This window comes from Penicillium samsonianum (assembly GCF_028829775.1).
Source record: "Penicillium samsonianum strain IBT 33392 chromosome Unknown utg000003l_segment0_segment0, whole genome shotgun sequence".
NCBI classification, from domain to species: domain Eukaryota; kingdom Fungi; phylum Ascomycota; class Eurotiomycetes; order Eurotiales; family Aspergillaceae; genus Penicillium; species Penicillium samsonianum.
The window spans coordinates 121,670-147,134 of record NW_026643261.1 but is presented as its reverse complement, the minus strand read 5'-3'; the positions used below and the strand labels follow the sequence as shown (position 1 = coordinate 147,134).

The following is a 25,465-nucleotide window of genomic DNA, read 5'->3' as shown; positions in this document are numbered from 1 at the left end:
CGGTGATCGTCGCCTACTTCGACTAGCAGCTACGGAGTACTGTACTTTATATGAATTTCTTCTCCGAGACGATAGGTGTAGCGGCGACATCCGAGAACAAATCAGCGTCTTCTTATCGGTGCATGTGCTACATTGGCTATGTGCCTGACGATGTTTATGTCGAGTATGGTCTCTGGGCTGAAGCATAAAACCATCCGATGATCCTCGTACAATTCTTCACTCAGCTCAACACTTCCTTCTCAATTCAATCTTAAAAAATGTTCCAATCCCAAACCTCAAAGGGCATGCTCGCCCTAGCTGCCATGAGCCTAGTCACTGGCACAACCGCCAACCTCGAAACCTGCGCCAGCAGCACCGCTTTCAGCTGCGCGAGCTCCTCCACAGAGCCGACCTGCTGCTTCAATTACCCAGGCGGTGCCCTCCTTCAGACTCAATTCTGGGATACCAGCCCATCAACCGGTCCCACGGACTCATGGACCATTCACGGACTGTGGTACGTAATACTAACATCCCAACCTGACCTATACCCCTTATAAATACCCGAATCATAAACTAACACCTTCCTTCAGGCCCGACAACTGCGACGGCACATACGAGGCAAGCTGCGACTCGAATCGCGCTTACTCAAACATCACAGCGATTCTGCAGGACCAGGACCTCGGTGACCTGGTCAACTATATGGATGAGTACTGGGTTGATATCAACGGCGACAACGAGGACTTCTGGTCGCATGAGTGGAGCAAGCACGGTACTTGCATCAATACCATCGAGCCGAGCTGCTACTCCGGCTACAAGGCGCAGGAAGAAGTGGGTGATTTCTTCCAGAAGACAGTTGATTTGTTCAAGAGCTTGGATACGCACAAGGTATGGTCTCTCTGCCCTTTATGACGTTCGTTTCTGACTGTGTCCCAGGCTCTCGCCGCTGCTGGCATTACCCCGAGTACATCCAAGACCTACACCCTCAGCGAGATCCAGAAGGCTCTTACTACACTGCATGGCGCGTCGGTTTACCTTGGCTGCTCCAGTGGCAAGTTGAACCAGGTTTGGTATTTCTATAATGTTAAGGGCAATGCGATTGATGGAACATACAAGGCTGTTGATACGCGTAAGTTTCATCGTTTGCTTTTTAGTTGCTTTACTAACGTCTTGGTCTTTTTAGTCACTACTTCTGGCTGCCCCAAAACTGGCATCAAGTATGTGCCCAAGTAAATTGATAACGGGGCTTGATATGTCTTGGTGATGATTGTTCTTGCTTATTTGCACACTGAATGTGTCGCTGAAATGGTATCTCTGGATTATTGCTATAGTACATGTTGATAGTGCAGATTCGAATTCTCGTTAATCTGATACGATGATGATCGTTCTGATTGACCATAACTTTTCACGGGTATAGACCGGTGGTTATACTGCAGGGTGGTTGAGCATGTGGTCATGTACAGGCTCGAAGCTTTAAGGCAAGGATGTCAGCCATTCTCGTAAATGTATCCTAGCCCTGCAGTGAAAATAAAGCGCACCGTATAGTTGGAAATCGGTGATGCGGATGAAGCTTGTAGGTCGAGAGCTCATCCTTTCAATCGGAGTCGAGTGAGCCGTTGTTCAAAGTAGATCTACACGCCGAATTCACAAGGCTTGCAGAGAGCTCCGCAAAAACACAACTCTGTATGGAGCCATATCCTTGTTGCAGCGCGCGGGAGGAATAGTGTTTCTGATACCAGAAGGAGTTTTGGTAGAGAGCGCACAAGGGCTGTTTTCATGTGCCCTTGAGCCGTGCAGCCCGCCGTTCGTCTTCCCTCTTGTCTTCCATACGACCCAAGAAATCCATGCGACCGATATAACCCTCCTTAGCTTTGCTATGCGTACGCAGCTCGTCTTTGATACCCGCTGAGTCGACGTACGAGGCCCAGTCGAGTCTTGACTTCTCCACAGTGTTGATTTTGGGTCCGCGCGCATCCTTGTCATCGGTAACGAGTTGCTTCTCCCAGCTCTTCTTAATCGTGCCGGTCGGGTTGGGGTCGAATCGCGAGATCTTGCGAAGCGGTCGCCGAAGGTTACGAGCTGCGTTTGCGGCTGCGGCATCCTCGTCGGTGTATTCTACATTCTCCCCACTCGACAGGAACGCTTTAGCCTCCGCCGAGTGTTTGGGCACGACCTTTTCCTCAGTGATCCATTCTCCGGCAAACTTGTATGTGCGCTTGATCTTGATCATCTGGTCGGCGTGCGCGGCATGGCCTATTATGCGTTCGGCATGTTTGGCACCCTGGTCCTGTGCTTTCGTTTCGCTTGTTGGTTCGGGTGCTGGGGCGGATTCGGGTATCTGCTGGGTCTGGGGTGGCTGCAAGCCGGTATGGGCTTGGGGGCATTCATCTGTTCCCATAGGGCGTCCACGTCCACGGTCGCGCCGTCGATCCTGGCCAGCGGTTTGCGCTGTTCTTCCTGTCTGCTCGGGAAACGCGTATTAGAACCCGATAGTAAGTCAAATAACATTGATAAGAACAAATAACTCACATATGCTGTTTCATTGCGCGTGTTCGCACGAATCCCCCGGTTCCTCCTTCATCGTCGTCCATGTCAATGTCGCCATCGTCCTCGTCGCTATCGCGCGCGCGTTTGCCCTTGGGCTTCTTCCCCTTGGTCTTCTTCTCTTTCTTCTCCCTCGCTCTTCTAATTGTAGCCTCATCTCCGGAGTCGAGTTCTGCATCCTTGGGGATCTGAGATTGGGTGTCTGTCTTTCGCTTCTTCTTTGCGGGTTCTGCGGCCTCATCGGCATCGGAGGATAAGTCGGAGTCGTCCGGTGCCGCGTCTAGCTCGAAATCTTCATCCTCAGCGGAGTCATAGGCCTCCTCATCAAGATCCTGATTCTCTGGCAGAGTAGGGTTTGTCATTGTCAAGGTTTTTTTTTTGCTTGTCAGCACTTATCAAGACGAGATCCAGGAAGGGCAAGGCGCAACAATGTACAAGGATGAATTTCTGCCGAAAGCGGTGTCGCGGTGATGTATGGCATGTCCATTAACAAAATGAAAAGATGCACATCACATTCATCTTCTACGCCCATACAGTCAACTTAATCAACATACGGAGAGAACTCTAGCTTTCACAGACAACTCAAAAAAAATTTCTTTGCTATGAGCTCATTTATCTCAAACAGCAAATCTCTGTGGTGGCCTGAAAAAGCATAAGCCCTTCCACTGTACTGAGAGTCCGAATGTCGAAATGCATAGACCTGGACATTGTTCAGGCCTCGATTCTTGCTGAGAGGACTAGTGTCCCAGCCTGGCTGCTCCTTGAGGGACACATGGGACTGCATCCCAGACGCCATGATAACATGGTAGAGCATTGACAACGGGGGCAGCAATGATAGCATTTCCCAAGATCATTTGGGAGGGCGCTTGTTGGCATTCTTGGGATATTGGTAGGAGAATTTATGTGGATATATAAATGAGTTCAGAGAAAATGAGTAAATGATTGAATGGTTCGTGATGAGCGAAAGAGATAACAATTCCATGTTTTGATAGAAGAACAAAGAAGAAACAAAGCCTCCCCAAAACAGACAGTAACAGCCCGAGTAACAGCAGACCGGCCGACGGCTGTTCTTCTTAGGCGAGAGATAGAAACAATTTGATCGAATCATTGATATTCAGCCCCAAAGGGGAACCGCACCGAAATCGCATGCCCTTACGGGGCGTCAGCGTCTATAGTACGTATGACGGTTAATATAATTCCAGTATCGTGATCGATCAAGGGATGATGATAATATAGGAACGGAGGCATTGCAATTGACCAGGAAACAGGGTCGAAGCTATTGATAAAGCATTGGATGTTGATAGGATTGGAGGGGGTGAGAGAAGCAAACCATTCTTACCTGCCATTTCCTCCAGACGAGCCTGTGGCCTTGTCCACCACTGGAGTCCACCACCTGTGGCAGGCTCAGGGGCCACTTGCTGGCCTGCAATTTGTTGGTTCGGGACTTGCTGGTTGGGGGCTTGGTGGCCGGGAGGGTTTTGCTGGCCGGCGCCACCCGCTCCAACGCTGTGGAGAGCACCGTGACTGCCCCTGCGGTCACGGCCACCGCCGCCACCACCACGACAACCGCGATCATAACGGGCACCCTGCGCACCACCACGGGCTCGGCCTTGGCCCTGGCCCCGGGCCCGGGCTCGACCCCCACGAGCTGAGCCATCGCGTACACCAAACTCATGCTATATAGGTCATGCACGTCAGACATCATGACCACTGCTGCCATCCCGAAAGAAAGTTGGGTTGTGTGAAAAATGGGGAAATGGGGTAAATCTTACATCCATTTGTGCTTGGACTGCCTGGAATATGAGCGCAGCAACACGGGCGTCACGAGCATCAGAGGGTTGGAAACCCTCTCGCTATAAGTAGTATCAGTATAGAGCTTCACAGGGTCGGGCTGGATGTAAAGCAGGAACTTGGGGTCATAGCGTACGTTAACCTGGTGCTCGATAGCCCGTACCATCAACTCGGCGATGCGAGCGTCGCGAGCGGCGGCAGTTTGGGCAGCAGCTTGCTGTGAGTGATATCAGTATTGCTCTGCAAAAATTCCAATAGTCAATGGAGTGTTCAATGGGCTTACACGGCGTCTGAAGCGCCAGGCTTCCCTCCGACGGCGCTGGGTGGTGCTGGTGCCGCGGCTAGCAGGAGGGGCAGGCTGCTCGTTCATTTTGTAATAGAAAGAAAGAAAGAAGAAAGAAAGAAAGAAAGAAGAGCACTAGACTACTCGCTGTGGCCATTCATATCAGTGTCAGATGAGGAGGGAGAGTTGTGTTTTGAGAGGAGCAAGAAGGGAAAGTTTCCAAGGAAGTTGGTGTTTGTCCATCACGACAGCCCATACATTAGAGTCATTGTCACCCTTCTTTCCCGTTTGCGCTTTGTTTTCTGTGTTAGAGAAGTTATATTCCAGATACATATGTACATTATGTAGTATTGTTTGGCGTCTTTTCTGGCTCAAACCTAGAGCTCCCTCTAGGCCCTCGTGGCTAATGAGTGATCTACTAATTTCCTGCCAGGCAAAATTCCCGATGGGCGTAATATACATTGAAGACTGCCATATTGGCGCCTTCTGACTCTATCCAAGGCCAGCTGATTCCAGCTATGATTATCTACTTCCTACCAGTCTCCAGGGCTAGGTACATTCTGACCAAAAGTGTTGAGGGATGTTGGTGGCGAAGCCGTCGGAAGAAAGATCTAAAGCAAATAGGAAAGGCAGCCATGCCTCCAGCAGAATCTGAGGTCACTACCAGCCCAGGGTATACAACGAGAACGGCGATTTTAAAGTGTCTTTGATGACGGTTTGTGAGGTATACACCTGCTTGGCTCGAGTTTAGGTATTTCCATTTCTCTGTCTTGCTCTTCTTAAATACATACTATTTGGCCCTGTGTTCCCCTTTCTTCAACCACCGCCCATTAGCTGAATGACACACATCACATCCCCTGCCAGCCACAGATGGGCGGTTTAATGCCATAAAGTTTAATGGAGACAGACAACCATGAGGACGACAAGGATGAGTAGTATGAGGACGAGGACAAGGGCCCTCCTGAGCTTTCGTCTTTCCTCATGAGTATAGTGCTTGTAGATGCGATGATTTCGACAACTCTGCCAGTCTTGTGCGCTTTCTCGGTATATTGGTTCCGAGTCCGTAAAGGATGGCCATAATGGTCGGACATTCGGTCTTCAAATTGCCTCCCTCCTTGCGAAAATGGCATAGGCAATTTGGACAAGGCCTTTGCTTTGATGGCCATTGTGGTTGGACATTTGCCCTTCAGGGCAAGATGCGACACATCTGGATTTGCCCGTGTCAACAGGGGATAGGTACGTACGCCAACGTCGCCACTACGGCCACGGCTGCCATAGCTGGGACCACAAAATGGCAGCGATAGTAATTGGAAAAAAAAAGAGAAGACTAAGTGGTATCTGTAAGTATCCATAACGATAAACTCGTGGCTGTTCTATCCATGCAATCAATTAACTGTTGTTCAAGAACCGTGTAGTTTCATGCTCACTCACAGTCTCTCTAGAGACAGCCTAAGGCACCCAGCTTTGCCCTCCACCTGGGCACCATGTGTCGGTGAAACCTGGGGTAGTGCGTGAGGGAAATAAGTGTTCCATTGTGCAGTTGAGTGGTAACTGCTTAGCAGTTTAAAGTTCAGACATTGTAGAAGTGAAGTTACTTCCGGGGGATTTGTGAGTGTGGGATCGATCATTATGTACATGTAAATGTAACTTATGGCAGGTACGATGTACATCGACCTCGTGATATAGGAAGGTACAGACCTCGGGGATATGTACATACATGTATATAGTTGGATTTCTACTAGTTATATTTCTACTATGGTAGACTATGTTTTTAACAGATACCATGGCTTATTTAAAGACAAGAAACAATTTCCAGGTCTTAGAAATGGGGAAGATCTTGTTGAGGGAGACGTGGGGAACTACAGACGTCTTCGTCCACCCCACCGCTGGCCTTCTATTGCAGGGCTAATAGCTATTGAGATAGGAACTTGTACGTAGTCGGTCCCATGTAAGATACGTAAATGATTGCAGTGGAGACTTAAACATTCCTAATGCGGCTCTAATCATTCACCATTGGCCAACGCATGCAGGGGTATCGACCGAGGAATGTAACCCCGATCTTTGGAATGCGACATCACAGGAAGTCATGATGTCGAAGAAGCACCTCACTACCCACTCCTACTGTAACTGGCAATCCTTTTTGGACCAGGATACCGCTTTGGGCGAAACTGTGCTCTTCGGGTTCAATCTTTATCTTCAACCGAACTTGCTGTCTAGGTGTTATAGTAACCCGGCACATGCAAGGAACAATATTTTCTTGATAGTTGACTAAGTCAATCTCTATCTTTAATCCACGTAGCTTTCTGGAGCATAAATGTGAAGGATATATGGTGCCTGGCTAAGAATGTGGACCCTGGAATACTTTTCCACGTGGGAGCTTTCTTCAGACTCCCCTCCTGTCAACGTTCCGGGAGTAGACACGGCCTTGAAAGAGGGCTCAATGGTTCCATTGCCTTTGAGATTAATGTAACATTCAAAATCCAAGTTTTCAACACGCCCAATATAAGGTCTCGGGTGAATCTACTTGAACTTTAAATCTTAAGATCTGATCTATACCTATCAGGGCGCATAATATTCTTCGCATTTTAAGTACCTGTGTTCTTCAATATAGGTTTTCTCAATATCCAGATGCATTTCTTTACTACTCATCTCTCCCTCCTACTTGCTGCATTGGCTACCCTCATCGCCGCTCAAGATGCAACACCCGCATCCGCAAGCATAAGCGGCAACTCGAATTGCGCTTCACAACAGTAAGCTTATAAGCCTCTAAGCACCCATCATTTACTGTTTAAGATCCTTTTCTCATAATCAACAGAGTTGTAGATTCATGCGTCGCTATCATGAAGCGTGGACTCGCAAAGTGCGCCTCGAGTGATTGGGACTGCAAGTGCTCGGGCGCTGCAAATATTGCCAAGTGAGTAGACCACCTGCCTGGCTCTTGAAATTCCTCGATAGAGTATCTATACCTTCAGCCCCGCAGTACTAACATAATTGGACAGCTGTTACGTAGACTGCTCCGATGATGACCCAGATTCGTCCGCGGCTAAACAACTCAGTGTAAATGATTGCGCTACGGCGAATGCATACGACCAAGGAGAGACCACCGTCGCACCCTCATGGACTCTTCCCGGGTCAAATGCCGCCCAGCCAACCGACACAGATGCCAGTCTAACCACTAGTGGCAGCTCATCTACTACTGCCGGACCGACCAAAGCCTTTATTGGGAATGAGAAGTCAACGAGTCCATCAGAGGGAGCTGCAGTTGTGAATGATGCTGGTAGCTGGATGGCTCTTGTGGTTTTAGGACTAGGGGCTGCTATTTGAGACTATTGGCCCCGGAAGGGATTACAAGTTTCAAGTGAGTCTACGTGGTTATTGAAGCTATTTAAATAAAATTATAGAATGACATTGACTTTGGAATCTTTGCTCTACAATATAAATGATGATGATAGCATACGTATATCAAATAACCTCCTAGAGACTCAGACTAAATACATATTTGTTCTCCACCTTGGTTGCACATCACTCAGCAAATCAACTCCCAGCACAGATGACCATGAATACATCCTTCCATTGAACACAGTAACAATACATTCATACATATAGATCAACGAACCAACGCCACGCTTACACAGCACCTAAATCCTCCCGAAGTCATTTACCCATCAATTGCGATACACCTGCTTAGTAGCAATTTCCAACTTCTCGAGTTGGAACTGCTCTGCCCGATGACGAGAAACGTCCCGCTGGAACCACGTGCCAACAGCAGCAACGAGTCCCATCAACACCTCCAACCCAACAAGTACACACAGCAAGACAAAGCCTGCGCGGGTATTGATGCAGTCACGATCAAAGTGACGGGGTGTCTGAGTACTGCTTGTCCCAGCCTTCCACTTACAGGCCCAGCTGTGGAGGGTTTCGTTCTTGCTGAACCCTGCTGGGTAACCCGAGGACGGTAGGTAGATTATGAATAGGATGCCGACCAGGGCGGTTAAGAAGCCTGCGACGGCTGAAGCTGAGGCGTAGTTGTTAAGTGACTTGATACGGGAATGCGGCTAGATGGGAGTTAGTAGATGGTATTAAGAGTAGTCATATAGTGCAGTGGAAGGGGTGTAAGACTCACAGATGGTAGGAGGGCAACGGCGATGTATACCAAGTTCAAGATGGTGATTATACAGCCGCACGAAATTGCGGCGGTTGTTGGACGGAGATCAAAGTTCAAAGGCCACAGTGCGAGACCGGCACTCGCCCACTGGGAAGAGTTCCTATAATGTCGCAAGGGTGGGGCTTCGCATGCGACGACGGCAATAGCAACGCCGAAAATCAATAATGATAGACCAAGTCGTGCAAAGTGAAGGACACGATTGCGTTTCAGGAAGTTTGATTCCTCCATGTCTGAAGAATAAACACCGCCTGATCCGGCGAGGGACGACTTTGAGGTCATGATGGAGTGTCGTTGGATTTCGTGAGATGACAAAGAGGGGTCGAAGGAGAGTGTGTAACTGTTAATGACACCTTGCCGGCAAGGATACTCCTGGGAATGGATATCAAAGAACGAAGAACCCCTCAGGGGCAATGATAAAAGAAGAAAAAAAAGCAAAGGCAGCTACTATGTTCAAACGACTGTCTCAAATGATGATTAACGGATACCAGCTGGAATATGTATATTCGTGGAAACATAGTCCCAAGATTGATCCAGGGACTAGTTTAGCGAGCGCTATGCTATCACAGAAGTAACTACCGAATGAGGGTGTATCCTGAAGACGATATTCAGCCCGTATTACTGCATAAAGCCATGCAGAGCGCCTCGATGGGAAACCGACTGTGCTGATTCGCCTTGGGCTCTGGGTTAAATTCGCAGGACTGTCTAGAATTGTAAACAGTGGCCTTGCAACTGGGACTTGTACATCCCCGGAGCATAATTGCCTGGGCGGGCGCCAGCGTGCAGACTTGGCAGACGCATCGGGGGACAAGCATCCAACGAAGCGCCTAGTAGACCCAAAGAGAAAGTCCGAGCGGGGTTTGCACCGAATTTTGTGATTGAAGGCTAGATCTCATTCGTCTTTTGGAGAATCTAATTTTCTTGTGGGTGGCCATTGTTACCTGTGATAGGCGACGGCGAAGCGCCGAGAATTGTGCCTGGGGGGCCACCAGCGGCAAGGATGATTCAGGAACACCACATACTTGCCTTCAATGTTGTTTATTCGCGACATTCTCGTATCCCCAAAATGGATCTAGGCCTTGGTCTTTGTATATCAATATTTCCCCCCGAGTACTACCCCAGATATGCCACTGTGCATAGTAAGTATGTCCGTGCGACGAGAATGGCGTAAGATGTAAACAAAAGACCACCCAAAAGACCACCCAAAAGACCACCCAAAAGACCACCCAAAAGACCTCCAAAAAGACCTCCAAAAAGACCTCCAAAAAGGCATCTAAAAGACTACCGAAAAGACGTGACAAGGCCAATATGCGACTCTCTCAGATGTCACATGACTACCTAGGTATGACAGCCCGACTTTTCTACTTCTCTCATTTTTCCTCCAATCGCCTCAAGCCTCTTAGTTCTTTTCCTTTTGCCTCGATTCCCGAATCATTCTAACCTTGTGAAATACCCAAGGGAAACGTTTATTACTCTCACGAATCATGACGCCCGCTTCAGAGATCCAAACCCAGGGTTTCTAGCGGTACATGCTGCGATCGGGAACATTCTCAATGCTAGTGGCCGTGCCGAATTCATTGAAAAACTGCTACGAGATCTTGATAATGCTGATTTTCTACTGGCAAAAGAAGGAAGCACAGACATCAGCAGCCTGCTTTCTGTGAGTGGACTGTTGGTTTTGGGTTCAGGTCGGAATAAATCCCAAAACGACGACCCTAAGTAGCTATAAAGCCCAGGATTGAATAGTTTAATACATTCCGTCTGGCTAATACGCTTTCAATTTGTCTTTCTGTCTGTCTGTTTTTTTTAAAAGTCTTCTTTTGACGTTTTTGAAGTTTCTTTCCAATCCCCTTTGCTTACTATGCTCTAATATTGTTGCAGTGAAATATTTTTAATATAAGCTGTTTCCGGACTTTTCGGAAACGATGTAGTTTAGATGCCTTTTTGAAGGTCTTTTGGAGGACTTTTTGGTAGTCTTATGTTTAGATATTCCCCCCTGTTGGTGTGTAGGTAGAGTATATGCGGTATAAAAACGGCTCAAAATGTGCACGACTTTTCCCGTGGCTGGAGCTGGGGTCGCCACCGCCGTCGGCAGAACTTTTCCAGAAATGGCGGGGCAAAAGTGAAGATCGACTTTCTCTTTGAACATATCATAGGCTTTGCAATTGGAGCTTGATTTTGATTTGAAATTCATCATGCCTCTCTCCAAGCTGCAGGGAGTAAAGCTCCCCGCCTCGGCCGACTTTCATGGTACTAAGCAATTCCGGGCATTAATAGAGGCAAGCTGACCAAAGATAGTCCATCTTCGCGATGGTCCAATGATGGAGTTGGTGACTCCCACTATTCGACAGGGAGGTGTGAACACCGTTTTCGTTATGGTAAGGGGATTCCTTTATTGGGGAACAAATCCTGTCTTTTGAGCTATGTCTAATACACTCGATAGCCCAACCTTGTGCCACCTATCACAACCGTCGACCGTGCTCTGGACTACCAGAAGCGCCTCCAAGCCCTCGGGCCGAATGTCAATTTCCTAATGTCGCTGTACCTCCACGAGACCGTGACCCCGGAGACCATCATTGAAGCTAAGAAGCGCGGCATCGTTGGTGTCAAGAGTTACCCGGCCGGTGTGACGACCAATTCCTCTTCGGGCGTGGTCGACTACACGCAGTTCTACCCCGTTTTCGAGGAGATGGAGCGACAAGACATGATTCTGAACCTGCATGGAGAAAGTCCCTCTGGAGGCGATGTGACGGTCTTGTCCGCGGAAGAGCGCTTCCTTCCCAAGCTCTTTGAGCTGCACTCCAAGTTCCCCAAGCTGCGCATCATTTTGGAGCACTGTACCACTGCTGCGGCTGTGGAGGCTGTAAAGAAGTGCGGCCCCACAGTTTCTGGTACCATCACAGCTCATCACCTATCCATTATCATCGACTCATGGGCTGGCGACCCATTCTGCTTCTGCAAGCCCGTTGCTAAGACCCCAGCCGACCGCGATGCCCTTCTCCGTGCTGCTGTCTCAGGAAACCCGAAGTTCTTCTTCGGCTCCGACAGCGCCCCGCACCCGGCGGCATCCAAGCGTGGTGGCGAGAAGATCGCTGCCGGCGTTTTCACCCAGCCATACACCACTCAGGTTGTGATTGATGCCTTTGAGCAGGCCTGCGATAACGGTATCCTCAAGGAGGATGAGATCACGCCAGAGGTTGTCGAGGGTTTCATGAGCAAGTTTGGACGGGCCTTTTATGGCCTCCCGGAGGAGCAGAGGGAATTCATCACCATCGAGAGGAAAGGCGAGAAGATCTCGGAGATCCTCCGGTCAGACAAGATTGACGTGGTCCCCTTCAGAAAGACCCAGGAAACATGGAGCATCACTTGGTCCTAGTAAGGCGACCAGTACATATTCAATAATAGAGTCGTAGTACAAAACAATTTTCACATGCACATCCTCTTACACAGACTTGTCTTGCGTAAGCATGTTTGCCACGCTTTCAAGGGCATGGGCCTCTCTGATGTCGATTCTGCGACCTGCGACCACTGGATTGCCGTCATCGCCCATAGCAAGCTGACCAGCTCGCTCGAGATGGAGTCGAATTCTGCTCTCGATATATTCCTTTCTTTCATCTCTCTTGGACTTGGTTTCCATCGGCACCGTTGCATTGGGCAGGGCTGCCAATTTTGGCCGGAGCTGCTCAAGTGTCGTCTGCAATGCGGGCAGCTGCGAGAGAATGAAAGTAGTGTTGGTTGTAAGAGGCGTGGGTTTAGCATTCGGCCCAGCATCGACGCCAACACGGAGCTGGCGTGCAGCTGGGCTAGAGGTCAAGAAGGACAAATCCACTGGTGTGTTTTCGGCCGTCTTGGACACACCATCTGCCTTCGCCGTTTCAACTGTCGATAGGATAGCTTGTAGTTGTGAGATGACCGCGTCGTTTCGAGCGCGTTCTTCTTTTAGCGACCGATTTAATTTCTTCGTCTCGAACAACTTCTTACGTTGCGCATGTATGGTTTCTGGAGTCGGTGTGTCTGGTGAAGATCCGAAAGAGAGACCCTACCACAATGCGCATTAGCATATCCCTTATTACAAAAACAAGCAAATTCAGATCTAGAAATCTGCGACTCCACATACCTCGTAGTGCTTCAACCGCACCCAAGAGAGCAAGTCCCCGGGCACTGTGAGAATATTGCGCAGCACATAGATCTCGAATTTGTCGAAGGCCTTATCAACATTGGCTTCTAGCAGCGTCTCCAGCTGATGCAATCCATTCTCGATCTCTAGCTTCGCTTCGGGATAGACCACATTGCCATCCTCGTCTGTTTCCGCGATGCTGGGACCACTGCTGTCATGGGAGAAACCGAGCCGTTCAGGCGGAGTATTGAGGAGTCCGGACTCCAAGCTAGAGATCGCTTGGTAGATCAAATTGTTGATCGAGTTGATAATGTCATCTATAAGAGACTAGGGAGCTGTCAGCGATATTCCTAGTTGCAAGGGGTGGGTCCTGAGTCGCAGGTCGCAGGTCGCAGGTCGCGCGTGCAGCACGAGTCAATGCGTATCGGTCTCGATCGACTTACCAATGGTGTGTAACTGAAGTGCTCAGTGAGCAAGGAGGTCGTCGCATCATCCATCGCGAAAAGATTGGTCTTCTCGGGGCTGGGCTTGACGCGTTGAAGAAACAAAACACGCGCGGGGGAAAATCCACTAGCCACCGCCTTCCGTCGACTATCAACTACAATATTCTTAGTGACATCCAGCTCTCGTTTAATCATACTTGGATTCTTTGTCTTTTCTCTCTCTGGCTTTTATTTTATCATCTCCGATGCTCACTGCGGGTTTGCTATATTGTACATAATTTAATGTCAGACTGACAGACGAGTCCCATCCCGACCTCTCAACCCAGTCACCAGGTACCCGGCAGCGTTGATATCCAGCTGAAGCAAGACCCTTGCACTTGGCTGTCAGCATGTTTTGTACAATGTGGCAGATGATCATCCCCTGGGAAATGTTCTGATTTGAACGATCAGACTGTCAGGCCATTGGAAGGTTATCATCTAGTCTAGGTAAGACACCGACTTTGCCCGCCCCCATGTGTCTCCTACCTGTAGGGAAACAAAATTATTTAAACTCTGCTGGAGGACCATGAGAAATCTTTGTATGTAGCAGTGCACCCTTTAGAAATTACTGAAAAGTCGTAGAGACTATCCAAACCTTCTATCTTATCTATACCCAGTAAGAACACATCCAGACAAACCTCCAAAGGGACTACTCCTCACATTCCCAGCCCACAATGTCCCAGGGAAACCCCCTCCGAGTCCTGGTCATCGTCTCGCACCGGAGTTCTCAGATATCCAAAGCCCAAAACAACCCAGAGGCTCTCCTGCCAAAAGCCATCCGCCTCCTCAAAGCAAGCCATCTCTACATCCCACAAGAAGTTCGCCCAGCAACAAAGCTGGTGGCAGCTCAAAAGTGGCGAACGCGGGTATTCTTCGTTTTCGACATCTGTCACACAGCCTACGACGCCAAGCTCGGCCATCTGCCCGAGCAGAACAAGCTCCCCGTTGCTGTTGTTCATCTCAGCAAAAAGAACACGGCCTATGCGGCGAATGGGTGGTTATCGAAGAGGGTTAACAGGGATATTGCACTGTTTCACAATGTCAATGGCTTCGAGGCAGTGCCACCTTTTGTTGAGGATCATACCGTTGGAAAGCCACCTGAGTATGTGAACCCGAGGGATATTTCACTCTTGCGGGCCTCTTGCGTTTGAAGATGTCTGAATTAAAAGTGTTGCATGTGTTCTGCTGATGCTGCGGTATCATGAACAATAAATAATAAGCCCTAATACATGATGGATTTGACCCAACGCCATGACCCTTGGTAGGAGAGACGCAGAGGCTAGAAATCCATCGTAAGCTGCGGCGCCATTTTCTCAAGATCTTCAACCTATATTATCAATCAGAATACCAAGGATAGCCAATTGGAGGATAAAAGAATGAAGACATACCTCAAGGAACCCGTCCCCAAGACCCCTGCCCCCAATATTTCCATCTGACTCGGCCCTCTCATAAGCAGCTCGGGCAATGGCTTCCCTCACAAAGACATCAACATACTTGGCGACAACGCTATTGGCATCTTTCGCGACCTTAGTTTTCTCATTCTGGAAATTCTGATGCAACAGGCGTGTGAGCAGTTTTGTAGGTATTTTTGGGTCGCTAGACGTCACGTCCTCTGCTGGGTTTGTAGTTGTTATTTCAGCAAGGATATAGTCCGGCTCCTGAGAGAGCGAGCGCGAGCGACTGCGGCTCGATCCATTGGAGTCGGACTCGGATTCGGATTCGGAGGCGGCATTGGCATTGGCATTGGCTACTGGAGAATCGGGTCTGGGGCGTTTCCCAATGCTTGTGGATTTGCTCTGGGTTGCGGACTTGCTCTGAGTCTTGGATTTGCTTTTTGTTGTTTTGGGCACGGTTGTGGACGTGGAGGCTTTTGTGCTGGTTTGTTTCGCTTTTCCTTTGGCCTTCTGCACGGAGCTGGATGGCCCCGCGCTGGTCGTGCGACTGGGAGGTTTGAAGGGGAGTCGTGGGCGCTTTTGAGCTGGTTGAGGTTCGCCGGGCATCTTGGTATCCTAGATAACTGCAGAAGGTGCGCGATGGGTAATATGGTAGGAATCACAAGTAGGCAATGGTGAGGGTGGTGATTAGAGATATCGGGGGACGCGGGCGCGATCTACAGTACGCGCTGTCAGGTGATGAGCCGAGGCCCTACTTTCCTACTGGCGACAGACAGCCTTGTCTCCTCCAAGATTGTTTCTTTTCTTCAGCCCTTTTTTCTTCTTCTTCTTTTCGTGTATCAAAGTTACGTACATGCTCTCCATGGTTACTGGCCTCAATTATCATCATAAAATGAGAATGAGGCGTTAAACCCTCGCTCCTCAACACCACACCAGGTAGAAACCCACGAGCCAAAACCCACGAGCCAACACCCTTGCTGATGGCCCCGGGGGGAGGAAGCAAATCGTTTGACTATCTCAGCCCTGGTGACTCTCGCTGGGATGCTCCATGCGAATGGGGCGAGCGCGGCGGTTGCTGGCCTCAAATGGGTAATACACATTGACACGCAGACCAACTGTGTTGATCAATTTACGAATGCGTTCCCAGGGAACGTTGAACAAACCAGAGCAGAAACGGCTGGAGTAGAGACTCTGGGGTCGCTCATTACCGGTCTCGGAAGCCTGCTGGGAAAGAACTCGTAGCTGTCCACTCAGGTCCTGTAGGGCAGCAAAAGTGCTATTGACAATCATATCCTCCGAATCCATGCGGCTGCCGTACTTCTCCGAGGTAAAGAGACAAATTATCCAATGGCGCCGGCGGTGTAGGGTGAAGTCACTCTGCTGGGGTGGGATAATGAGTGCAGTTCCGAGGGGACGGTGGACAACGAGCGAGGGCTGCGGGTCCTCATTGCGTAGGTCGGTGATGATGTTGGTGACTGGGTGGCCTTGGTAAATGAGGCAGTGGTTGCGGTAGATTTTGTAGGCGGCAGGATACTATTAAACATCGTCTTGTTAGCTCTAGGTTGTCGCGCCAAGTGAGTGATTTAACGATTGACTAACCCGCTCACGAAATGCACGGGCAATGCCTGCGCCCCAGACGCCCTGGCAGTTGCACGCATCTAAAATGACAAGGTTAGTGAGGACTCTAGGTAAAATAAAGGGTCGCTAAATGAGGGGTTCCCACGGATCAGAGCAGCCCCATTGGGGGCGTCGAACAGGTCACCAGGGGTCTCCTGGACAAAGTTAACGGTAACAGGCAAAGACGAGGTCATCAAGATCAACGACTCATCGCTATCAGTGCGGTCAATCGTGGCAGCCTGATTATCACCTGTGTCAGACATGATATTGTGTTGTGGACGGAGAAAGCAAACGAAGAAACTGGAATTTTCTCATGCTCCTTACGAAGGGTTAAGGGAAGCGAGGACAGTATAAGGGGAAATGTTATAAGAGAGCATCAATGAGCAAAATTTGGGTGTTTTATCATCTAAACAATTACAGTCTCATGTGAGGTTCGCAAGGCAACGCATCTCTAACAACTTGAAAAAAGGAAGGACATACAGAATCCTTAAAAACGAAGGAAGCAAAAGGAAGAAAATACATACTACATTGGCAACAGGCCATTTAACTCGATTCTTGTGCTAAGAGTAAGATTCTATGCACTATGGTCAAGGATGCGTAGTGTAATCATATAGAATGAATGGTTTGATACAGCGAAGCCACATGTCGAGGCCCGTTAAGAAAAGACCCCAATGCAATCAAATACATTGTCCATTTCACTTTGCGATTCTCAAACAGAAGTCAATCCTTCTTTCCCTTTGTGGCTGTGAATGGTTTCTTTGTGGTCAGTTCGCCCAATTCGCCCAAACGCCGGTTAACAAAACTCTTCAAGCTCTCTCTCTTCTTTAAGGTTCGTTCGGATTTCTCGTCCTTGGATGAGACCTGCAGGACTTTTTCCCTCTTTGGTGACTCTATCGGCCTTTTGTCATCTGCCTGGTTTGGGCTCGGCAGAGGGGCCTGACCTGAAGCAACAGCGATGGGAGAAGTTGAAGTAGGGGTTGCGATGTCAGGGCTCATCACTGAAGTGAGGGAAATCGGAGCACTGTTGCCGCTGCTCGATTTCATGCGACGACTCATGGATCGCGAGATAGACTTGAAGATCGAGGAGTTATTGCCGGAATCAATTCGTTCGAGGCGGTCGATCTCACTCCTGGCAGTCGTCCCATTGGTTGCAAGATTGTCTTCACTCGCTGGCGTGTAGATCACCACTCCTTTGTCAGGCCCAATGCCAAACATTTCTTGGACGGTTGATTGGATTAGGCCCGTGTTACGGAGGTTGGTAAGGGGTCTGATCAAACTCGAGAGAGCAGTAATCTTCAACAGGTACGCCGAACCGGATGTATTTCCGAAAAGCAAGTCAGCATTCTGGTCGATGGTAACTAGCATTGATGTCTCCGGACGCTGGTAGACCTGGGCAAGGAAATGGGCGAAATCTGACAGTAACTTGGGTGCATCATCCTTCACCTAGTTAATAGGTTAGCAGAGAGGGGTCACCGAGCAGATGTCAGCGCATCACAAACCTTTGTGTTGGTCTTGAGCTCAACGACAACAACAGATTCATGAGTGACGCGGTCCTTGGGGGAGTTGTGCGATCCACGGGCCGTAAATGCGTCTTCGTAGTACAACTTCTTCACCTTTGTTAACGGCGAATCGTCCACACTTTTCTGGGAAAGATAGATAGGCATGCTCTCTGACGCAAAACGTGTGACGGGCACGATGTTCTCCTCATCATGGTTGTCATCCTTGAACATCGATGAAGTCCTCGCCGGCCTCTCAGGCATGATGATCGGGGGTGCGTTGGCATATGGGAGTGTTTTTGGTAAAGTATTGCGTGCATTGGCGGGTTTCTGTAGTAGGGGAATGTTGGTGGTCAAGCGAGGCAAAGACGGTTTTTTCTTGGAAGGGTCCATTTTATGTGTCAATTTGGGGGGGGGGGGGGGATTTGAGTATGTGATGAAAGTTGAAATGTTATAAGAAGACACAGAAACAAGAGACAAGACTGGACCTTCCAAAGTTGGAAGGGACATAAAAAGTAAACAAAAGACATTCGCGGAAGGTGCGAAGGTAGGACCAACTTCAGGCAAGAAAGGCCAATTCGCTGAACGCTGAGTTTCCACTCAAAAAGATCTTGTCGATACGTCTCCTTCGATCCCAAACAATCTCCCCATTGGTGTGTCTGATATACAACACCCGATGCTGTGGAATGAATTCCTCGTCGGTGGTCTCCTTCTTCCAACTGCCCATAGTGACTTCTAATTGTCCTTCAAACCGGTCCACGAATCCAATGACATAGTTGCTGCGTTCAAACGCCGAATCCCAAGTAATGCGATTGATAATGTCTGTAAGTTGATTGTCAGGCTTGGCGATGTATACATGTCTTAACCCAACTACCCACTTCCAGCCGGGCGTAGTCTGTTTTCACCAGCCTTAGGATCATATTCAGGCGAAACACTTCGCTGATCCCGCTTTTGAGGCGAGCTTGTTGACTCTGATGGGAATGGGGATGCCTCTTTTCCCGTAATTTTATTGGCATCTGTTTCGCTCGGATTAATCGAAGCCATAGTCTTTAATGATTCAAGAATTTCGGGATCTTCGAGTTGGTTTTCACTGCCTAACCTGGAAATTTGAGTGACTTATATACCACCTTAATGGCATAGGCCGAACACATATTTTTTTTTTCTATCTCCATTTGGCTATTGCGGGCCTCAGCCTTGTGCGGCTGGAAATGTAACCTTGGAATGATTCACACTCAGTCATAAAAGTAGTACGTACGGAGTTAGTGTCTACCTAGGTAACTTCTAGTGATAGGCCAAACAAAGCAGGGATGCCAATGACTCAGAATGCAATCGTGGCTTGGCCTAGGAAGTTGTGGTGACTCAGGGATTCCACCAGGAGCGACCAATCACATTCTCGTTACTTGGAAAAGTTTACGGAGATACAAAAATAAGATACCCATTAAAAATCAAACATGGTGAAGAAACAAAAAAGAAACTCCGATAGGGGGAATCGAACCCCCGGCTGCCGTGTGAGAGACGGCGATGTTAGCCACTACACCATATCGGAGGGGGACTGCGAATTACCCTCTTAGGTTTAGTGTTAACCCTTTTGGTTTAGCGCTCTTCGTCCGTCTGCGTTCCCGTGCGTGGTTCTATATAAGTCCCCTGCTCTTCCTGCCTCTATCCAACAACTCCGATTTTCTTTTTCGCCTTCCTTTCTCCCACGCCTCGTAGGTGAGGCATTTTTGCCATTGGCCTAGATCACCGAGCTCCTAAGCACTGCCACCCCCTTTTCCCCTATGACTCGTCGGCTCTTCTACGACCCCGCGACTACAACCTAAGCTACCCTCCCTCGTCCGGCCCTATTTTCCTCCTCAGCCCCGATCATAGCGCTAGATGTCAATCGGCCGGCCTATATTTGACCTCTGCGTATATAGGCGCATTCGCCCTATACTCTTTTAGGAAAATCATCCCTATATAGCGGGACTATAAATCTGCCTTACGGCCGACACACCGCGCGAGAGCCTTATCGACCCTAGCTAATAGCGCTCGCCTCAATCTAGAATAGAAGATGACCGGATGGGGTTACTTAGTTTAATAGACTGATCAGACTATCTTAGCCGTGATTCGCGCTAGCGGGTTCTTACTTAGTTAGCGTAGTCAAGTGACTAAATAGGGATAATTTAATTTTACGATGACTATAATACTCTATGGCGGTTATATCGGGGCCTAGGACGGCCTTCGGATATATAAAGCGGTGAGGCGACGACCTAGGCTATACGCAAACGCTTTCCCCACGATTTATATTAGTGTATCGCGTAATCGATTCTAGGTATCTACGCGTCCCCGCCTATATCACTAAAGGCCCTTATAACCTCATTTCCTATTAGTTTTATTAGTGATTAGTATAGAGGACGAGGTGGAAGGATAAGGAACCTATCGTGCGGACTAGAGGTGAAGAGGGTGTGGTCCGGTTTTACGCGTTTCGTGTTCGGTCTCGAACCATAGAACGACTAGCGAGTAGAGCCTATTCAAATCAGTGATAGTGATACTAGGTGTAGAATGAAGCGCAGATATATAGTTCTCTAGGAATAGTAGCATCATTATAGTATGATCTTAGGGACGCGGTCGCCCGCACCTTAGAGATCTATATAGTGTCACGATCTAGAGTTGACGACTGTAGTTCTGCCGTTGCTGACCGCCTGCCAGGTTGAGCCACTTGGAGGATGGTGTTTGCAAGTTTTGCACCAAGGCCCCACAAAAGGCCTTGGGCCAACCAATCCCCTTTTTCTTTCTCTTCTCTCTCTCTGTACTTAGTATTTTCGTTGAATGCACTCTTTCTGTTCAAAGAACTGGCTCGTAACATATAGCCCCGATCAAAGGCGCCTTATTATGGCAGAAATTCTCGTTACCTTAACGATTGATTGGCATAGAGGATGAGATAAACTAATAAAATGTGGTTTATTCTGCTACGTCATACGGACTAGGGATAGTAAAGAGGGCGTTTATCTCCGTATATATAGAACGACTGGCAAGCAGTGCTCAATCAACCTAGGGGTGATAAAACTAGGCGCAGACGATATATAGGCGTGCAGTTCGTTAGTAAAAAAAAAAATTTATCGAAGATACCAGTTAGTCGCGAGCATGGTTAATATGGTTTATTAGTCTACGAATGCGTCGAGTGTCCCAGATCTGCGACTTATCTGGATCGCGCTCGAAGTATAAGTATTATAAACGAAAATACATATACACGGGACCATAATCAGGTCGCATTTAAAGTTTATATATACTCTATAATAGCTATTCTAAGTAGTGTTAACCACTCAATAGGGACAATATTACCATCTCGAAAGACTTTAATATATCATCTAGCCTATATTATACTTTTCTTAGCATCGAGATTTTTCACCGTAGCAAGTCTTCCCATCCTTATCAACCAGACTCTCAGGTCAAATGTTCTATCGCTCAAATCATTCTAATCCCCTTTAAACTTGAATATATATCCGACATCGTCTATAGGCGCCTATTCGGAAACACTAATAGCCCGCTAATAGTATCGCTTAGAGAAGAGGGGCGTCCGTGATACTAGAAGCTCTCTACTATCACCTATTCGAAAAGCACCGTCTTTACCCTAACAAAATGGTTATATTTCTATAAGACGGACCCTAGAGGCCTAGTGACGACCGTAGGCATTAGGAGGGCCCTCACATTCATAGTTAGTTTAGAAAAACCACTTAACCGAGGGCTAAAGAGCAAAATGTCTGCCCCCTTCTCGAGAAGGAGCCTGGTGATCTTCCTACTCCTAGTGCGAATCGCTAGGAATAACGCCGTATATAGATCCGTAGCACCTCGATCATCTAGTAGGATCTAGACAACCTATTAATATCCCTTAACTAATATAGCTTAAAGCTCATAGCCACACTTCCCACCCTAGACATTGACATCGGCACCACAATCTAGCAGCATCTGGACCACCTCTTTATAGCCTCCTAAGGATACGGCTTAAAGTGCGTTATTACCTAATCGACCCTAGGCGTTGATACCGGCACCTCGATCTAGCAGTATCTAGACCACCTCTTTATAGCCTCCTGAGGATGCGGCTTGAAGTGCGTTGCCGTACCTTCCACCATTGGCGTTAATATAGGCACCACGATCTAGTAGTATCTAGACCATATCTTTATAGCCTCCTAAAGATGCGGCTTGAAGTGTATTACTAAAATACCCACCCTCCTTGACGTCGGCGCCTTAATCCAGCTTACGCGATAGCCTCATATAAAACACACCTCTTAAATTAGGGTCCACGCTAAAATCTAGTAATATCCGTATGACTTCTAGGAAACCCCTATATATAGCAAGATTTAACGGTAGAGTCGATAGGGAGCATAGGCGGTTTAGGTCGGTTTTTACTTATAGTAAAGACGCCATAAGAGCACTAGAGCCTTTAGAACACGATAATGATAGTGGACTCTAACCCTTATAGCCCACGAGATTCAACTCTATTAAGGTGCTTTTAGTCACTACTAGCTCGGCAATTTAAGGCATTTTAAGATTAACTACCTTAAGTAGTGTGTGTAGATCACCGGATAAGGGGAACTATATACCTAGGAAACGCTCCTATATTTCACTAAAGACGTTTTATATAGGTAAAATAAATGAGGTTTTAGTGAGTGCTAATCTAGCGATAATAATACCGAATATTAATTCAGTCTTAGGGTCCACGACCTATATACCAGAATCTCTAAGGGCTTACTAAAAAACGTTAGTTTTAAACCCTATAGGAAAGGTTATATTAGCACTCACTTAGTTTTATATTTAATATCTAGGTATCTTAAAGCCTAGAATGAGGTAAGAATAGCCCGTGTATAATAGGGGAAACTCTAGTTTATATCGGTGTAGCTAAATTCACTATTGCCTATACTAGATTCTTAGGGAAGGTCACCGATACTTTCGATAGAACGACAACCTTACTATTAAGGGTTATAAAATTAAGAAGTAGGCTAGTGGTCGATTCTAGTTTCACGAGAGCCCAATCTATATACGGCGAGAAATACCTCGACCTTAATACTTAGGGAATGGCACCCACAAATCTTCCCTAAGACTCAGACTCTAGGAGATAGATTGTGTCTGCATCTAGAGTAATGCCTTCTAGATAGAAATCGATATCCATACTAGAAGCATTATCGTCGCTATCACTCAAGTCGGATTGATCATCATCATCGGACTCATTGATTTGATGCCTTTCAATGAAAGGATGCAGTACAGTAACACCAAAATACTCTTCGCCTAGAATGATAGCGCCTCCTAGAGTTGACCTTCTAGAGGACATGCCGTCCGATCCCCCAACGACAAACCGCATGCCGCAGAGACTTGTAGTAATGTTCAGCTCGTCCATTAAAGAGGTGGCCATGCTCGGTAAGACATCGCTCTCATATTCGTATACGCGAAATCCGAATTCAAGGAGCAGCTGGCCATGCCTTTTACCACCACCTACCCGGTGTTGGTGGGCCCCACCGGATCCCATATTCTCACCGGATCCCAGATTTTCAATTAAAAATGCATTCAACACACTATTTACAAATAACCACCATTACTATCTCTTGCCGCCACTGATGCTTCATGCTCAGCCTCAGCTAAATCCCTTGCCTTTTGGGCCTGCTGTTCAATTTCAAATTCCTTGGCTTGCTTGGCATGCTTCCTCTGGAGCTTCTTAGTATCAGCCTCATCCCTTTTTGCTATCATCCTATTTGCAGATATAGGAGATAGGACTGAATTAGAAGCTCCAAGAATCTATTTCCTACTTCTCGGTTGATTTCTAGCTTTCTGGTGGGATTGAGACTTCTTTAAAGATGCCTTTACCAGATCGAGCTGTTGGGATAGAAGTGTATTTGGATCACCACATCCTAAGAGGATTTGCCAAAGCGCCAGTCCTCGTTGGAGCAATGAGCGAGACCAGGGGTAGACCGATTCAAACGACGAGCCGGTGAGCTACAAACATACACATGGAGTCATGTTGAGGGAATGTATGTCTAAAGTGCTGATGACCTTGATATTAGGTTCTATGATTTTTGTAAGGGCATCTCGACCTAGATACAGAGCCTTATAGTCGCAAGATTTCCCGCTGTCATTTTAGCGTTGGTTTGCTTTCAGATATTGAAATTATAATAAATGAAGTTGTGGTTCCGTTAAAGTCGGGGATTACACCGTAATTCCTGCATGAAGAAGGCAAAGTCTAATCACTCCCATTCTTGACCACGGACCTAGGGCTTGCTATGGAAAGTATATCACGTGAAGAAAGATAAATTTCAACATTTAAGTCTCTAACCAACCAATATGCTGTCAATCTAGCATCATTTAGCCGTGCAAGAAATATCCAGGAATGACGAAGAGTCTGACGCCAAGCAACTTCGTTTCTTGCAATAGTCGGTATCAACGATACGATATCACCTGGTCAGTGCTCTACACATAGTTGTCACCAAAGCGTATGAACTCCATAAAGAGATCATCTATAGAGCTAATCTCCGGATCTTCAAAGCTAGTTGGCAGAGCGGTGGAGAAAGATCCTCTAGGCCCGGCCATGTTTCATCGCTCAAGTCCATAGAGAGATCATCTATAGAGCTCATATGCGGATCTTCAAAACTAATTGGCAGAGTGGTGGGGAAATAATCCTCTAGGCTCGGCAATGTTTCATCACTCAAGTTCTCGAAAGTAGTTCCCGCAGATTCTGACAACTATTGCAGTAATGGACTACATATTTTGATACGAGGCCAATTCACTCAAACATTTGTCAGAGCGTTAGCACTATAACGGTCGGCTTATAAGTAGTGCATCGATCTAGTAATTGTAATGGCATATCTCTATCTAACTTTCCGAAAAGCTCTTTACTGGAGAAAGTGTCAGAGATATAGCTCCAACGACGAAGGATCAGCAATTTGTTTAGTCTTTCTCTGGCCTACCGCCTCTATTCGCTATCATGCCTGCTATAATTGGCTTTACCCATTGCTTCGGACTACTATGCTCCTGGCACTTTGCTATTGAGATGAAGCCTACCCTTGCTACTATTGCTCACCTCGATTTATCGGGGCTTATCAGTCCACTTCGCTGTGTGTACTCCGTACTCTCGGGTGACAGCGAATTACCCAATGCGGTTTAGTGTTCCTACTTCTTAGCGCTTCATGCAGTTACAGTCTAGGCTCATCGAATCTGAGGTTTGTTGCATAAGAAATAAGCATTGATGATGAATTGTTTGAGTTTTGACATAATGGTGATGATATCGAAGCCAATAATTTCCCGTGGAAATAGACACCTATTTTCGCATATAAGGACTATTGTTGTGATAGGGTGCCATTATGCATAGTTACATACACAGTATATGCTATTTGTAACCTTGGGAGACGGGGAGAAACGATCTGGCTGGGAGACGGCCCCACTCATTAGGCCCGTGCCGTGGCGTCTGCAAACTTAGGTTGATCCCGCTTGGTCTATGATCAATCCCCACACAAGATAGTGAACACCCCAAATTGGCCCGGATTTGGAATCAGAGAACTTAAATCACGCAACAAGACTAGTTATAGACATTGTAAGGAGAAAACCGCCACAATGCATGATGCGATGAAAAATGTGATGA

The 25,465-nt window shown here is 47.6% G+C and overlaps 14 protein-coding genes across 14 annotated transcripts; 4 read left to right on the top strand and 10 right to left on the bottom strand.

The window, feature by feature from the left end:
• Positions 1-257: 257 nt before the first annotated feature.
• Positions 258-1,209, top strand: N7471_003608 (T2 family ribonuclease; the record flags this gene model as incomplete). The annotated part of the gene is made up of 4 exons (XM_057276328.1): positions 258-493; positions 570-864; positions 913-1,105; positions 1,160-1,209. 4 exons carry the CDS (start codon positions 258-260, stop codon positions 1,207-1,209), a joined length of 774 nt encoding a protein of 257 aa, XP_057135938.1.
• A 541-nt stretch (positions 1,210-1,750) lies between these two features.
• Positions 1,751-2,882, bottom strand: swc5 (putative Swr1p complex component (Swc5); the record flags this gene model as incomplete). Its single annotated transcript, XM_057276327.1, has 2 exons — positions 1,751-2,429; positions 2,506-2,882. 2 exons carry the CDS (start codon positions 2,880-2,882, stop codon positions 1,751-1,753), a joined length of 1,056 nt encoding a protein of 351 aa, XP_057135937.1.
• A 790-nt stretch (positions 2,883-3,672) lies between these two features.
• Positions 3,673-4,681, bottom strand: N7471_003606 (uncharacterized protein; the record flags this gene model as incomplete). The annotated part of the gene is made up of 5 exons (XM_057276326.1): positions 3,673-3,689; positions 3,860-4,196; positions 4,293-4,373; positions 4,448-4,528; positions 4,595-4,681. 5 exons carry the CDS (start codon positions 4,679-4,681, stop codon positions 3,673-3,675), a joined length of 603 nt encoding a protein of 200 aa, XP_057135936.1.
• A 761-nt stretch (positions 4,682-5,442) lies between these two features.
• On the bottom strand, positions 5,443-5,760 carry N7471_003605 (uncharacterized protein; the record flags this gene model as incomplete). Its single annotated transcript, XM_057276325.1, has 1 exon — positions 5,443-5,760. One exon carries the CDS (start codon positions 5,758-5,760, stop codon positions 5,443-5,445), a length of 318 nt encoding a protein of 105 aa, XP_057135935.1.
• A 1,462-nt stretch (positions 5,761-7,222) lies between these two features.
• N7471_003604 (uncharacterized protein) lies at positions 7,223-7,918 on the top strand (the record flags this gene model as incomplete). Its single annotated transcript, XM_057276324.1, has 3 exons — positions 7,223-7,344; positions 7,410-7,508; positions 7,594-7,918. The coding sequence occupies 3 exons, from the start codon at positions 7,223-7,225 to the stop codon at positions 7,916-7,918; spliced, it is 546 nt and encodes a 181-aa protein (XP_057135934.1).
• A 341-nt stretch (positions 7,919-8,259) lies between these two features.
• N7471_003603 (uncharacterized protein) lies at positions 8,260-9,038 on the bottom strand (the record flags this gene model as incomplete). Its single annotated transcript, XM_057276323.1, has 2 exons — positions 8,260-8,649; positions 8,718-9,038. The coding sequence occupies 2 exons, from the start codon at positions 9,036-9,038 to the stop codon at positions 8,260-8,262; spliced, it is 711 nt and encodes a 236-aa protein (XP_057135933.1).
• Positions 9,039-10,951: 1,913 nt separating this feature from the next.
• N7471_003602 (dihydroorotase) lies at positions 10,952-12,132 on the top strand (the record flags this gene model as incomplete). Its single annotated transcript, XM_057276322.1, has 3 exons — positions 10,952-11,006; positions 11,055-11,134; positions 11,200-12,132. The coding sequence occupies 3 exons, from the start codon at positions 10,952-10,954 to the stop codon at positions 12,130-12,132; spliced, it is 1,068 nt and encodes a 355-aa protein (XP_057135932.1).
• A 66-nt stretch (positions 12,133-12,198) lies between these two features.
• Positions 12,199-13,511, bottom strand: N7471_003601 (MIND complex subunit MTW1; the record flags this gene model as incomplete). Its single annotated transcript, XM_057276321.1, has 3 exons — positions 12,199-12,795; positions 12,874-13,200; positions 13,317-13,511. 3 exons carry the CDS (start codon positions 13,509-13,511, stop codon positions 12,199-12,201), a joined length of 1,119 nt encoding a protein of 372 aa, XP_057135931.1.
• A 518-nt stretch (positions 13,512-14,029) lies between these two features.
• On the top strand, positions 14,030-14,506 carry N7471_003600 (uncharacterized protein; the record flags this gene model as incomplete). The annotated part of the gene is made up of 1 exon (XM_057276320.1): positions 14,030-14,506. One exon carries the CDS (start codon positions 14,030-14,032, stop codon positions 14,504-14,506), a length of 477 nt encoding a protein of 158 aa, XP_057135930.1.
• Positions 14,507-14,539: 33 nt separating this feature from the next.
• N7471_003599 (CENP-X/MHF2 family protein) lies at positions 14,540-15,355 on the bottom strand (the record flags this gene model as incomplete). The annotated part of the gene is made up of 2 exons (XM_057276319.1): positions 14,540-14,682; positions 14,744-15,355. The coding sequence occupies 2 exons, from the start codon at positions 15,353-15,355 to the stop codon at positions 14,635-14,637; spliced, it is 660 nt and encodes a 219-aa protein (XP_057135929.1). The 3' UTR covers positions 14,540-14,634.
• Positions 15,356-15,766: 411 nt separating this feature from the next.
• Positions 15,767-16,629, bottom strand: N7471_003598 (Appr-1-p processing; the record flags this gene model as incomplete). The annotated part of the gene is made up of 3 exons (XM_057276318.1): positions 15,767-16,282; positions 16,349-16,407; positions 16,473-16,629. 3 exons carry the CDS (start codon positions 16,627-16,629, stop codon positions 15,767-15,769), a joined length of 732 nt encoding a protein of 243 aa, XP_057135928.1.
• A 457-nt stretch (positions 16,630-17,086) lies between these two features.
• N7471_003597 (MIF domain protein) lies at positions 17,087-18,255 on the bottom strand (the record flags this gene model as incomplete). The annotated part of the gene is made up of 2 exons (XM_057276317.1): positions 17,087-17,809; positions 17,866-18,255. The coding sequence occupies 2 exons, from the start codon at positions 18,253-18,255 to the stop codon at positions 17,087-17,089; spliced, it is 1,113 nt and encodes a 370-aa protein (XP_057135927.1).
• Positions 18,256-18,421: 166 nt separating this feature from the next.
• Positions 18,422-18,906, bottom strand: N7471_003596 (DUF504 domain-containing protein; the record flags this gene model as incomplete). The annotated part of the gene is made up of 2 exons (XM_057276316.1): positions 18,422-18,684; positions 18,741-18,906. The coding sequence occupies 2 exons, from the start codon at positions 18,904-18,906 to the stop codon at positions 18,422-18,424; spliced, it is 429 nt and encodes a 142-aa protein (XP_057135926.1).
• Positions 18,907-22,933: 4,027 nt separating this feature from the next.
• Positions 22,934-23,362, bottom strand: N7471_003595 (uncharacterized protein; the record flags this gene model as incomplete). The annotated part of the gene is made up of 1 exon (XM_057276315.1): positions 22,934-23,362. The coding sequence occupies one exon, from the start codon at positions 23,360-23,362 to the stop codon at positions 22,934-22,936; it is 429 nt and encodes a 142-aa protein (XP_057135925.1).
• Positions 23,363-25,465: the final 2,103 nt, after the last annotated feature.